The following is a 14,034-nucleotide window of genomic DNA, read 5'->3' as shown; positions in this document are numbered from 1 at the left end:
AGCGACTTGCGTGGAACTCAGCTACCATGTCATTGTTGTTGCTGACCTTTGACCCGAGATAGGCAAATTATGAGACGACTTCAAAAGTGCATCGACTCAAACAGCTATTCTAAAAAAATAATGGTCTGTCTAAGTCTAAGTAACACTCGGACATTGAAGTCAAACAAGTGGTAGGGGTTGTTGAAAATCGATAGAGATCGGAGAAAACGATCGTTCGAACCGTAGCGGGTCTGGCGGAATGAGATTGATAGAGATAGGGGAGAGGGTCTATCACAAAGACGACGATAGATAGGTTGGCAGCTACATGGCGCAATGACAAGAGTTCGGAACCACGCACCACACGCCCATACAGGTGATAAGTTCGAGTCTATTTGGTGGACGCCATAATAAACGAATGTTTCATCAGTGACAGCGTGTTTTGGACCAGTATTCCTTGAGGCATAAGAGAGTTTTAACTGGTTTAGATCCAGTTGCACATGTCCAGTTGCACTTAAACGATAAAGGGGGCCTAGAGAGGTATGGCGGATATAAAGGAAAGGGTTTACATGTTTCAATGTACAGCATATTTCATTTAGTAGAAGAGATTTTTTAACAATGGACACAACTTTCAATTACGTCATATTTGCTTTGCTCACATATTGAGTTCGAGGAGAAGAGATGAATTCCGCTCCTAGTAGAAATGAATTCCGTCTAAAACGAGTGAGATAGGCACTTTCTTCTATGAACCTCCTTATTAATCATTCTTTAGGTATTGGTGGGCAAATGATTTGATTCAGAACTGATTTCGCCATACCTTGGTTGCACAACTCATAAATTAGTTTGCTCAATTAGATAATTAGTAAATTGATTAATCCATCGGGATCTTGATGATCCTACATGTATTTACTTAAATAAGGCTACCATAAACTATATAAGATGCATAATTGGTCAGAGGAAATCTAATGCACCAGTAACAAAAATATTGTATAACAAAAATATGGATTTGGAATCGGGAAATGAACTGACGTGTATGTAGACGTCCTTCTAGTAGAAGGAGCGTTTAATTCCCATCACGAAAACTGCCCACCACGCCACAACGAAATCGAACATTGTGCGGCAGTTTGTGGACATTCCGGTATCTACAACATCTTGGCACTATTAGACAACAATCAGAGCATCGAAAGGAAGTCTGGTTCCGAATGTCTGACGACTCTGAGCGACGCTACATCACTGCGTTCGTTTGGCCAGGAGGTCGATGCTTCCAGCCAAATATTGCAAAACTACCTGTGAAACATGAACATACATATGTCAGGAAGCGGAAATCGCTTCCACTGGTTCCGCAGCTGCAGACAATGACGCCGCAACTAAAAGCGTTCAATTGAACACTTTAACGGCCGCGCACACCACCGTGGTGTGATGCAGCTTTTCGCTTCACTCAGATTATTGTATTATGAGTGTTTCAATATTTATTTTCATTATTTCATTATAGTATTTCATTATTTTCACGAAAGCGAATCCTGCGGCTGTTAAAGTGTTGAGAGATAGAGCGGCAGAATATCGATGTGACACCCCAGTCAGTGAACAGGTTCAACATCCCCCTGCAATGTCCCATCGGGAATTCCTAGACCAACATGATGAAAAAGCTCTACTCCAACATTTTTGTCGCGAAGACTGAAGAGAAATTGATTAAAACTGAAGATAAAACTTAACAACCTGCTCGCTGTAGCGAAAATTCCGGATAAGTGATAGATCCCAGCTCGCAAGGACTTTTTAATTTGATTAATTTGTGCAAGGAAGCTTTTTTTGTGTTTCAGACAAGGTGCACAATTGAGGGATTAAGGACACACGCGGCTCTTTAGTATAAACAACTTATATTCTAATATAAAAAATATGTGCGCTAAAAGGACTGTTGTGTGTGTCGGGTCGTAGCCTATGATCGAGTGCCCTACGCTCGGTAGCCCGATCGCTCCCGAAGCCCTTAACAGCCATTCAGACGTCGGATGCTGTCAGTTGCACGACAGCATCGAGTCGCGGTTATACTGAACTGTTTGTGTACACAACAGCTTTAATAATTACCTTTGATGGAAAATTTATGAACAGCAATTATCTGTCTTAGTTTTATTAGTTTAGTCCGAGTAAAAGTCCATTTTTATGCAAACATAAGTTCGGCTTTCAATTTGCATATTGCTGTTGTTTAGGGTTAAAAATTGCATAAAAAATAAATTGAACTGAGCTATGAAAATCTCCCTACACAAAATATGGCACAAATTTGGACAAGGTGCAGCTACACCTTTAGCTGTGCAAAAGTAGTTCGGGTTGCGAGGTTTAGAAAAGTGTGAACTCAAATGTGTTTAAAAAATGTCCCATCAATGGTCAGAGAAATCTAAAGGAGATTAACGATCACCGGAAGCCAACGGCGTTAGACCGTAGGCAGTAGCGGGCACTTCTCTAGCATTTCCAAATAGTAAAGCAATTAGTGTGATTAGAAAGTCAGTAGTCTACCCTCTACCTATCTCAGAAGGTTCCAGTACAAGGAAGAAGCTCGTTGATTTAACGCAGCTTTATCTGAAGTGGACTGTCACATTGATTTAAAGTTATAGAGGCCATTTTAAGATATTTATTAGTAATTTTTGGAGGTTGTCTTGGTTTGTAAAAATGAAAATGTCGCAACAACCATAATATTTAATTCACAGGTAATGTACATGATCATGATCTTCGGTGAGTCAGGTTTCGGATGTTCAACGTTCTCGTTCGTATTCAACGGTATCAACGGAATTGATACGAAACACATCGAAAAGCATGGTACCTTTCGTTGCAAGAAGGCGCGATAACCCCAAGCTAAAAGAATTAGAATGCGTTATAATGTCCGCCATAAAGCGATCGGGTTTGCAGATTCTTCTTCTTCTTCTTCTTCTTCACATGTCGGTACAACAACCAATGTCGGTGAAGGTATGCCTGTACACCATACTAGTGGGTTTGACTTTCAGTGACTTATTTCTTAACCATAGCAGGATAATCAGTTCTACGTACCGGGACACGGTCCATTCGGGCCCATGAGCCCATGATCCCGGTCCATGTGTTGTTAAGTCGTGCAAGTAGACGACTGCACCACGAGACCTGGCCATTCCGGTCTCATAGATAACGAATATATGTCATAGATTAGGAATAATGAAATTGTACAATTACAACAGACTAAAAACAAAAATAAGGTACAACATTGTGATACACAACATCATGAATAACGGCGGTATGCAATGAACGAATAGATGTTTGGTTTTCCGTGTACTCCCACAACGTTCACTTTTATTTTTCGCATAATGAATCGCATATCTTCGCCGTGCAACATGCATTACAATTTCCCTACAAACAAGGGCTCTTGATTTTATTTGCTTTTCTCTTTCTCTCTCTCTCTCTCGTTCTCTTTCTCCTTTTCTCTCTCTCTCTTTGTCGTTCTACGCATTTATTCTAGCTTATTCGTCGCCTTCGTCGAAAGCATTCCACTTCGTAGGCAAACACGTTCCACCAGATGTTACAAAACACTAGCCACACACGATTCACACGCTTTCGTTTGCTCTCTCCAATCTAAGATTGCTTCATACTTCGAATACAGGCTCCAGATAAAAGATGGTATGAATTTAATCTCTCTGCGATTGAATGAAACCCGCAACCATCTGCACTATAGTCACATGAACCGGTGATACTACCCTTCTTCTTAAAGTATGTTATTACGATTGAATTTTTATTACAATTATTTTTCTCAAATCTCACTCTTCTTTGATTTCATCATGGGTGCTTCTGCCTTACTCTGCTTCAGGTTCGATTTTCTGATCCTTTACGAGACGGTTACAGCTGTACCCCGTACGTTTACGGCTATCATCACCACGCTGGTTTTAAGTTGTTCTGAATTTCAGAATAATTCTATTCATTTCAATGCTGCACACCCTCGACACGACGAAATTAACACATCATGCAAAGGGTAATCTCGAACCGAAAGCAAGTCGCCTCAACCTTGTCTCAGCTTTGGGAGCTATCAAAATCGATCGATCGAAAAGGGCGTTTCGACTTACAATTTCATGATAAGGTCAATATCATAACGCTAAGCATGGGTTGCAGTGGCTGTCAGTAGGTGTTATAATAGGCAAAGAATTAATTTAATTCTTTGTAGGTTGCCAATACATTCAGTAGTACGCTGCCTATGAACCAATTAAGTGACGCACCAAACGGCCGCATACGGTGGTGGTGATCGAGTGCAGCGTGGCATTTAGTTTCAGCTCGATATAGATGTGATTTCCTTTTATCCCTTTGCCCTGCATTGTTATAAGAGTGTTATTCTGAACGTTTACATTTGACTACGAAACAATCACTACACACCTGGCACCAGAACCGGATAGACGATAGCTAACATATACTGTTTTGTTTTTTGTTTTTTTTTTGCTTCCATGTGTTGATGCTATTGCTGAGCTTCGGGCGGCGTTATGTGATTAATTTGTTTGTTTGTTTGTTTTTTTGTGTTATTTGCTGTTGCTTATTTTCATTTTGTTTCTTTTTATTATTGCTCGTTTGCGTGACATACAGATATTGTGTGCGCTGCAGCTGCAGTGTGCAAATTCATTTCAGTGTAATTTTTGAGTATGGACTTTCATTTCTTAGACTGACTTTGTACCGATTCGGTGCATTACAGTGAGAAAGAAAACTTATATCATTACAAAGCTAAACACAGTAGTTTAGGATGACTAGCCAGCTTCAGTAGAATCGAATCGGACAAACTGGATAAAGCTGGGTAAGCGGTTTCAAACCCGATTGCGGAATATTGCATTTTGCGCATACCTTGCGCTAACCCGCTGCACTACACAATTAGAAGCGATTGGTAATTAATTGCTGTTGCATGCATGTATTGAAAATTGTGTACCCCTTCTGTCGCACCATATGCTTTTTTTAATATATAGAAAAATGTTTGATTTTAATGCTGACATTTCCATATGCCATCCTAGTGTCCTAGTGACTGTAGCGCATTACTGACAATAGATCGAAGATCGGACAAAAGTGTTAATGCGGTTGCTTTCAACACGCTAGCTTTGATGCAGGAGCTCGTTATCGGCCGCTTGTCGATCGTTTTCGAAACAATTCTAAATATTTGGGGCTCATTTTTTATCATACTATTTGTTTGTGTTAGCTTATGGCGCAGACTTATTGCGCTTACGAGGATCAAATTGCATGCATACATATCGGTACATTGGTTATGAACAGCTTGGTGCTAGAGTAGAGTAAGAAGAGAAACGATGACAATTAACAATTTGAATGATGTTTGCAGCTGCAAAATTGTTCATGGTGGCATTTGGTAGATTTTGAGGCAAACATCTGGCTACTAGTCTTAAAAAGCAGTTGCTCGCTTCTGTGCAAGCACAGACATTGCACTAATTATAGCTTTTAAAACATTTTCACTCCTTTTTTGCCGCATATTGCATGTTCACCTAAACACTCGTATGTTCTCCAGATTATGTTTCAGTTAAAACATTCACTGAACTATTGGGCTGAACAGATAATTAACACACAAAGTACAGATGAGAGGGTCACGCAGAGATTGAATACTGTACTGTGTTTATGCTTCTGCAGTTGCGGTACATAGCCGTTCTCGTCAGACGGGTTTCACCACATCCAATCCATACCACGTTTGTGCAACATACCCATTACAAATAATCTCAGGAGATTCATGGCCGCTGTTTATGGCGAATACGTTGGTACGGTAACGATTCTTGATCCTTTCGCGTAACTATTGTACAATCACACATACACACATACAAATACGTTCATATACATCCACTGTTCACATCTCGAGCACATACGTTCTTGTCCTATGCCACTGGGTTGCGTTAGATGTGCAACAGATTGTAGCACGTGGTGTGTATGCGAGGGAGAATAATGCTACCACAGCAAGCTAGTATGACTTAAACTGCGCTACACAAAACATTCGATTATCGATAGCGTCGGTACTATGTGTAAGCGAATGGTACATTGAACGGCGAGCGAATCTTGCTCGCGATTAGTTCACCGGCCCATTTTGAATTGGATTCTTTTATAGTATGTTGTGTGCTTTATTTTCGTTCCATTTCCAGCACGAACATTGTATCGCGGTTTGAAATTGTGCGACAGGTGCAGATAAAACCGGAATTAAAGAAAAATGTGCCTCTTTCAGAGACCAATCACGTTTGCACGTTTGAATAGCATAGAAATTTAGAAACTGTTCTTTGGTAAGAAGTACTCTTTCCTAGATCGCTCTACACGTTTGCAAGACTTTGCGCGTGCATACTAATAGCGTCCAGCGAAACGTCCAGAACGTGTGTTTCGTCCACGTCGATTACCGCCCTTGGGGTTGGGTTTGTCATCCTTTGATTCTTTACTGTCGTCCTCTTTGCTGGAGTCTGCTTCGGTCTGTGCACCCGATTCGTCATCTTCGTTTGCAGGGGTAGTAGACGTTCTCGCACCGTCCTTACCCACCAAGTCCGATGCTGCTTCCGTTTCCATTGGCTCGACCTGTTCCGATCCGTTATGACCGTCGTCGCTTTTACCATCCTCAGCCATGCTGGCGTCGCCAGATTCTTGAGACATGAAAGTAAATATCATATTTAATCATGCGTTTTAGAGAAGGTGTACAGCTGAGGCAAACTCACTCCACGATAAACCGATTAACTGAACATAAACGTGATATCATGCTGGGAATCGTGTAAATAAGGTGAATAAAATAACTTAATGTTTACGAAAGAAAAAAAGGCATTTGTTTCAAGTCAAATTATCACGTGCACCATGTGCATATATTCACAGTACAAAGATCAATAAGTTTTAAACACTCGCGTAAACATAATCGGAACAGGAACGTTCCTATCTGGATTAGTAAATATAGTAGGGTGATGTGCAACACAAATCTAAGACGGCAAGCAACAGAAGAAAATAAATTATCACAAAAAGGGTAAAATAAACTGGACTTTCGTGCGAATTATTTTCTACAACCAACTCAAAAAGCCTTCAGTTACACCACATCTGCCTGTTTAACGGAAGCCATATCACTAGTGTTTAGATTGTAACGAGTAGCACTGCAACCAGTATCTTCATAATCATCACCTGTGGCTTCCGAGGGATCGTACAGGTCCGAGTCCTTCTTTTCGCCTTCACCGTTGTTTGCCTGTTCACCGTTCTGCTCTCCAGTGCACTTTTTCTCATCGACCAGCTTTTGTTTCTTCTTGGCCGCCTCCGCTTCCTCCAACGCAACGGCGGCACGCTTCTGAGCGATGCGTACCTCCATTGCCTTCTCATTGAGAAAGCGAATAAAAGCACGGTAGTGCGAATGTGTTCGAGCATGCACCTCGCCGGTTGCCTCACTATCGAAATACTTGTGGCAGATACGACACTCCACACATTCCAGCTTCCCAATTAAGCTCAACCCGAGGGCGCGGTTCTTTTTGTAGCGAGGCAACTTGTTGTCAATTTCCGGCGCGATCTCGTCGCCCGGTTTGTAATCTAGTATACAGTCTTCACTTTCTTCCTCCTTTACCATCTCATCCTCAGGGCATTCTTCGTCCAGCTTCGGGTCGTCCAGTGTCGCACCGACACCATCTTCCACTGATGGTTTGCTGCAGTCGCCGGCATCATCAGCTGTGGCTTCAGCCATGGCGGTCCCTTCTTCGCCCACTTTACTCGACTCGCCATTCTCCTCGGTACCACCTGATGCGGACTGTTCGGCTAGCTGAGTCTTAGTCGCAGACTTGCCTTCTATATCCGATTTCTTTGTGCTAGTCCCTGAGGTATCCTTTTCCTTTCTCTTTTTGGGTGCTATCTCTTCACGAATATCCAGCAATTCATCGTTCATTGTAGAGATGGTCAACTCTGGCATTTGGAATGGGAGAAAGGAAAGCAAACGTGATACGAATTATTACAATCGACCCAACTAGCGGCTAAAGCGGAAGAAGATTAGCTGGAAAACTTACGTTTTGCCTTTCGTTCGATCTCAAGTCGACTCGGTTTTGATTTGCAGTTTTTCATGTGTACAACCGAAAGTAGATGATCATCATATTCCGTGCGATTGTGAAACTCGAGCTCACAGTCGTCGCACTTGGGGTGAAGGAACTTCTTCAAATCCAAATGCTTCTCGGAGCGCCGATGGGCAATGATGTGCCCGTAGAAGAACAGTTCACACATGGGACAGTACTCGCGCACCTTGTAGTAGTTTTTCGCCTTCCCCATACGCTTCAGACGATCGATCTCGATCGTTTTAAGCTGCTCGGCGATGCGGGCCTCCTGCCGCAACAGTGTAGCACGCATTCGATAGCTCTCTTCAATGCTTTCCTTCATTACCCGATGCGTTCGACCGGTGATGTGGTTCTCAAACGATGTGGCGTCGTACATATGCTTATCGCACATATGACAGTAGAGAAAGTCGTTCGACACATCCATGTACGGTGATACCTTTGAAGTGGAGGATTTTTCCTTCGACCCACCCACAGGACCACCAGCTGGATTGCCCTTTTTGACTCCTTTATTACCACTGTATGCGCATCGAATTGATTACAGACGTTGTTGCGACATGGGAAAAGAATGAAAATATGTGTAAGTCAATAACTAAGGATCAGATCTACCTATTTTATAATTATTCCAACACAATACAAAAACAAACACTCACACACACTTATACGCACACACCGAGGACTACTTGAACTCAACCCGCAATGTAGATCATTCGCATGTTGCCTAATTACAGTTAGCAGTTTGGTAAAATTGTCTTTTTTTACAATTATGAATTTAATCAAGCCGGTGCTTCCAGTTTAGTATAATCTCAATTTCTGTGTATTGTATTGACGTAGGGAAATTAAAGAAAAGTTCATGCATTACGTGCACTACCAACATTTAATAACATAAATATGTTTCTTACTAGCATAGAGATGAGATAATTCTTAAAATTAAATGACATATAATGCGTATATAATGTTTAAACGTGAAGTTGGAGCCCAATCGGCAGTAAGTGCAATGATTTTTCTTATAGTTGCCTATGAAGATTTTTTTAATCACCTGTAAAGTATTAATTTGAAGTGGTGCATATATTCATGTATAATCAACCATGCAATCATGCAACATAACATAACCACCAGGCGTGGGGCATAGAATAACAACATATAAGTAGCATAAGCGGAATAATGTAGTGTGATAAACAATGCAAAAAGCCAGTGTGCAGGTTTATTGTAATATTACCTGTTCTTATTTTTACTATTATTACTAGACTGAATTGGATTTCGTCTTTGATACCCAAGATTTAACCGCGAAATATAGTCGTTCTGAAACGGAATAAACCGATAGAATAGAGAACAATAAATGGAGTACAAGATTGATCACAGTAGAAATTATAATGCTAGGCGAAAAACGAAAACAGACAGTCTTTAAGTATTTATTTCAGATTAAATAAAAGAAACACAATCATAATACAGCAAAACAGACTCATACATTGGTGATAAAATCATATTCAATATACAAAGAGATCATCCAAAAACATCGAAAGTCCTGTGAGATCAAATCAAATTTGCAACAAAAATCTTTTTATAGTTCTAACTTAAAACACCCACTCACATACACACGCACACACACACATATATTTAAGATACTGGGGGCGGCTTTTTGGTCTTTGCTTATCGATAGTAGAATCCAATTACAAGTCTAGTATCGAAGAGTCTTTGTTATTCGGCTCTTTTCTACATACTGAAATAGTAAGAATAGTAAGGAACAGGTCTTATTTAAAGGCGTTTCATTGCATATATATAAGGGTGAAATATGATTGCTGTACGAGGTGAGCGACAGTAAAATACAAACATTTGTACTTATTCAAGTTCAAGTTTAAGAACGAGAGAGAATAATGAAGAGAGCATGAAACGACGAATTAATACAAAAGATGTACCAGCGAGGCTTAAAACAACCATTCAAACTATAGGTTATCATTGAAACCGAACCGTGCAACGTAAAGAAATGAAAGATAAATAGATAACGTGAAGAAAGAAATATTGTAGATCATACTATTGGCAGTATCAGTTGCATATTTTGCGGATGAAGTTTGCATTATATAAATTAATGCTTGATACTAAACAGAAGCACCAACAACTGTAAACGTTTATTATGAAAGAATAATCTCAGAATTTTCGTAAAAAATTACGTTTGAAAATTCCGTGCAATGCAAACATTAGGTTGTGTATAAAGTTATTGCTCATTAGGTATACTTATTTTCTTAGCAAAATTTATTATTAATTATTTTTAAAAATCAAACTGACTTCTAATGTAATCTTCGTCATGGTATGGATGGTAACATAACAGAAACGAATTTTTAAGTGAATGTTACACTCGGCTTATAAATGCAATAATGCGCTCATACACGGGTTGATATATAGCTGGAGTGTGTGCGAGAAGAACGAAACTCCACGAAAAAGCTCCTGTTCATTTCCTTACCTATGATCGTTTCGGCTGCTTGTACCAGCATTGCCGAGAGCATCTTTACCTAAAGGTTTATTATAATTTTTCGATAGTACGTTCTTGGAACGAACAACTGCATCCGGTTTGCGAATGCCACGTCCATTTATGTTACGATTTTTGGTGTATCGGTTCTGAAGATTTTTTTTCACATACAAAATATAGAGTAAAAGAGAAAAAAGGGGAAGTGAAAAAAAGTGTTTGTATCGATAATCGGCCAAGTCGAAGCACCATCATATTGGTATATTGGTAAAATCGACATAATAGGTTTACGCAAACCCGCTAGCCGTTTTTGGTGTGAGTTTTTAGCCTTTAGGATTGGAGATGCTTTAATAATAGTCTTCTAATGTTTATGGATTTTGTTAAGCTATATAAATTAAGAAGCAAAAATCAAATGTATGAAAGGTTGATGTAATAAAAACCCAAAGAGACATAATAATACATCTACAATCGAAATCAATATCATTAACTTTAAAATACTAGTTACATTTATTTGAATTGGAATGAAAATCATTTGCATTTTTTGGACTGTTCGAATGTTTAAAATACCATAAACGATTCTAAGAAAATAGAAATTAGTAATTCAAATTAATATGAAAAGCGGAATAATGAAATAAGGACAAATAAAAAGTTCAAATATTATACAATTTGTTTCACTTATGATTATTATGATCGTAATGTAGAAAAACATTCATTTACTGCTCTTTGTTAAGGAATAGGTTTTCAAAAGAGAAAAATATTCAATTGGAATGAGATTCCACGTGTGCCGCACGAGCAAATTTTCAAAAGGTAGGAGACATATAATAAGCGGTAACTAATAAAATGTAAATACCCTGCTGAACAAAAAGCTATCTAGCTCGACGAAAAAAAAAATTGTATATCGGTACAGAACAGAACAGAAAAGATGCGTGATGTAACACTTACCCTAATAAAATTGTATCCATTCATATCGTCAAATCGCGAAGATTGCACACCGTCCAGAAGCGACGGCACTTGGTGGTTCGCGTTTTGATTGCCGAGCAGGTTGTTAATTAAACTGTTGGCAAACGAGAGCGCATCATTGTTCACGCGGACCCCGCCCACACCCGCATCCCAAGGATTGATACGGTTGCCATAGTTGTTTCCGAAGTTACTACTGCTACCTCCGCCACCGCCGCCACCTCCGCCACCACTTCCACCGCCACCGCCGCCGCTTCCACCACCTCCGCCACGACGGTTGTTGTTGTTCCGATAAGCCATGCTTTCAGTACGACAATTTATTTCTTCGGCTTAAGGAATATCTGAAAAAAAAGAATAAACAAACGATTTTGAGCTGTAATGCGACATCGCAAAAACATTTCCAGTTCTTACGCAAACGGCCATCAATCAGAAAGTATTGATGTAATGCAAGAACACTAACACGTTTGGCGGCGTTCCCGGTCGAATGATGATTTAAAATACGGCCGGCATACGGAGTGCCCTGGAGTACGAACTACGGCTGTGGGACATGCGCAGTATATCAACGAAATGTGCTTCATTTTGCACGAATAAGCATTAAAAATGCTTAAACTAAACGTCAACAATTTGGTCTCACTTGGACAGGCGTAGAGTTTAGTTTAAGAAAAAAATATTTTAATGATGAATTAAACCCATTCGTCAAATATGTATAACTATTAGAGCTACTTTAAAAAACAAATTTGCATTTTTTGTAAAGTATTAAACATTATAACTACATTATTTTCCCCGTCGTAGATAATTTAACATTTAACGCAAACAGCATAGATTTTGGATTTTTTAACTTGAGTGCAAACAAACGATAAACTCGAAGAAGCAAAAATTGATACGATCACAACGGTTAATAAAGCTAACGTCAAGACGTCTTCCACCCTTCCAGTCTGTCAAAAATCGATCGAAACAGCTGTTCGGCAAGCATAAAAATCAACCCCCATATAATGCGGATTTTTGCTACTTCTTTTTCTTATGAATTTTCATTGCCAGCAGTATAGCATTTAACAATTGATTTTTTAGCCAACATTCGCCAACGCTCTCTCAATATCTGTATTCACAAAATAATAATAACTCAATCGATTGATGCTCCAACCGCTATCTGCAATAATGATAATCACACGGGTTTTTTACACGATACCGGCTTTCATTACATTTGATGACGGCATGATTCGGAAGAGCTGGAAAATGTCTATTTCACTCATACCGTATGGCAACGCAAGTGGGTAACCGAGACAGTATCAGCGTGAGAAAAGCGCTGAGAAAAATCGATAATTTTCCATCACCTAACATCATCCCCAATTTTACACGCCATTGCTACACGATTACCGTATTGTTTTTTCGCATAATATAACCGGTGTATTGGTGAAGCATTTACGCTTAACATTACTAAAATATAAATGCCGGTAACTATCACTAGCGAGGCCGATAATAGACGTGTTTTTTTTTCTAAATAATTTATACACGACAGCACACAGGCGGCACATTTCGGTTCCATTTCTCCGTAGCAAGTAGATTTTATAGTCGTGTTACGATTTGCACACCGGTGGTGGTTGAATTATAACATGAACAACTTACTGTGCTTAAGCAATTACTTACTTGATATATAGAAGAAAAATTGTACACTTTGAGATACACCTATGAAATTTTCTGAAAGCGATGAAAAAGTTTGACAGACAGAGTTTTTATTTTCACAAAACGTTTCGTCAAACGTTAGAAACACCGATAGACCCGTTTATCTCTTTCTAGCAACATTTTTTGTCTCGTTTCGTTCAAACGTCTAACGTCTGACTCAAAATGAAGGAGGCATTTGAATGTTTCGTGGAAATTATCTTTTGTTCTTTTTGGTTTGTTTGATATTATCTTTATTGAATTACTTTAAATTTAAATTTTTTTAAACCATCAATCGTCAATTTTTTTGCGTGAACGTGATCAGCACAAACAGAATTAACAAAACACTGTTATTAAATTCCAGTTCCTATTGTGCAAATAAAAATCCAAATAATTATTTTTGGGCCTTGAAAACTTATCCCAAATGGTAAAAAAGAAAATTATTCACAAATACAGTGCTGTACTTCGATAACAAAAATATTTGCCCTTTATAAGTATTTTTCTCTTAATAAGAAAAGAAAAGAGGAAATATTGTTGTAACGCTTTCAAGTAGGAATTGTATGTGACGATGTATATATGTGTGATGTTTAAAACTAATAAGATGTGTCGAAATAATAAATAAAATAAATAATAAATACTCAAAGTTTGATGAAGTTCACAGACATTTATGTTTAAGCCCATTCAAGAGAGAATTATTGCTTGTCATCTTACGTAAATCCTACTTAAACAAAGCATTTGCAGAGAATACTGTTATTTTCATAACATTACAAACAATTTAAAGAGCAAAAGCTTTTCATACACTTGGCTGAAAACATATTTGGTACTATTAGTAGCATTGGTTCGCTAATAAAAATAGTTTGAAAAAACTGAATATCTTTTTAAAAACAATTAAACTGATAGGTACAGTCTGTTCCCGAGATACGCGATTTATGAGTTCCCGAGGCATTCGCCTAACACGAATAT

At 39.0% G+C, this 14,034-nt stretch overlaps 1 protein-coding gene across 4 annotated transcripts; it reads right to left on the bottom strand.

Moving 5' to 3' along the window:
- Positions 1-3,248: 3,248 nt before the first annotated feature.
- On the bottom strand, positions 3,249-13,155 carry LOC120894078 (zinc finger protein on ecdysone puffs). 4 transcript variants are annotated; one of them, XM_040296444.1, is made up of 6 exons: positions 13,060-13,155; positions 11,401-11,756; positions 10,456-10,610; positions 7,959-8,515; positions 7,096-7,857; positions 3,249-6,575 (listed from the first exon to the last, which is right to left on the bottom strand). In XM_040296444.1, exons 2-6 carry the CDS (start codon positions 11,713-11,715, stop codon positions 6,286-6,288), a joined length of 2,079 nt encoding a protein of 692 aa, XP_040152378.1. In that variant the 5' UTR covers positions 11,716-11,756; positions 13,060-13,155; the 3' UTR covers positions 3,249-6,285. The 4 variants fall into 4 exon arrangements, with proteins under 4 accessions (XP_040152378.1, XP_040152380.1, XP_040152379.1 ...); XM_040296446.1 differs by lacking the exon at positions 10,456-10,610 and adding an exon at positions 9,217-9,299; XM_040296445.1 differs by lacking the exon at positions 13,060-13,155 and adding an exon at positions 11,827-12,044.
- Between the last annotated feature and the right edge of the window lie 879 nt (positions 13,156-14,034).

The sequence above is a fragment of the Anopheles arabiensis genome, chromosome 2 (assembly GCF_016920715.1).
Source record: "Anopheles arabiensis isolate DONGOLA chromosome 2, AaraD3, whole genome shotgun sequence".
Lineage (NCBI taxonomy): Eukaryota > Metazoa > Arthropoda > Insecta > Diptera > Culicidae > Anopheles > Anopheles arabiensis.
Note: the sequence above shows the minus strand (reverse complement) of the source record. Positions and strands in the feature narration are given on the sequence as shown.

Bases quoted from the DNA above. Each gene is read 5' to 3' on its own strand.
- LOC120894078 (XM_040296444.1), bottom strand. From the start codon at position 11,715: ATGGCTTATCGGAACAACAACAACCGTCGTGGCGGAGGTGGTGGAAGC. The intron at 10,611-11,400 runs GTAAGTGTTACA...AAAAATCTTCAG, and splicing joins ATGGATACAATTTTATTAGG to AACCGATACACCAAAAATCG. The intron at 8,516-10,455 runs GTAAGGAAATGA...ATGCGCATACAG, and splicing joins AGCAGCCGAAACGATCATAG to TGGTAATAAAGGAGTCAAAA.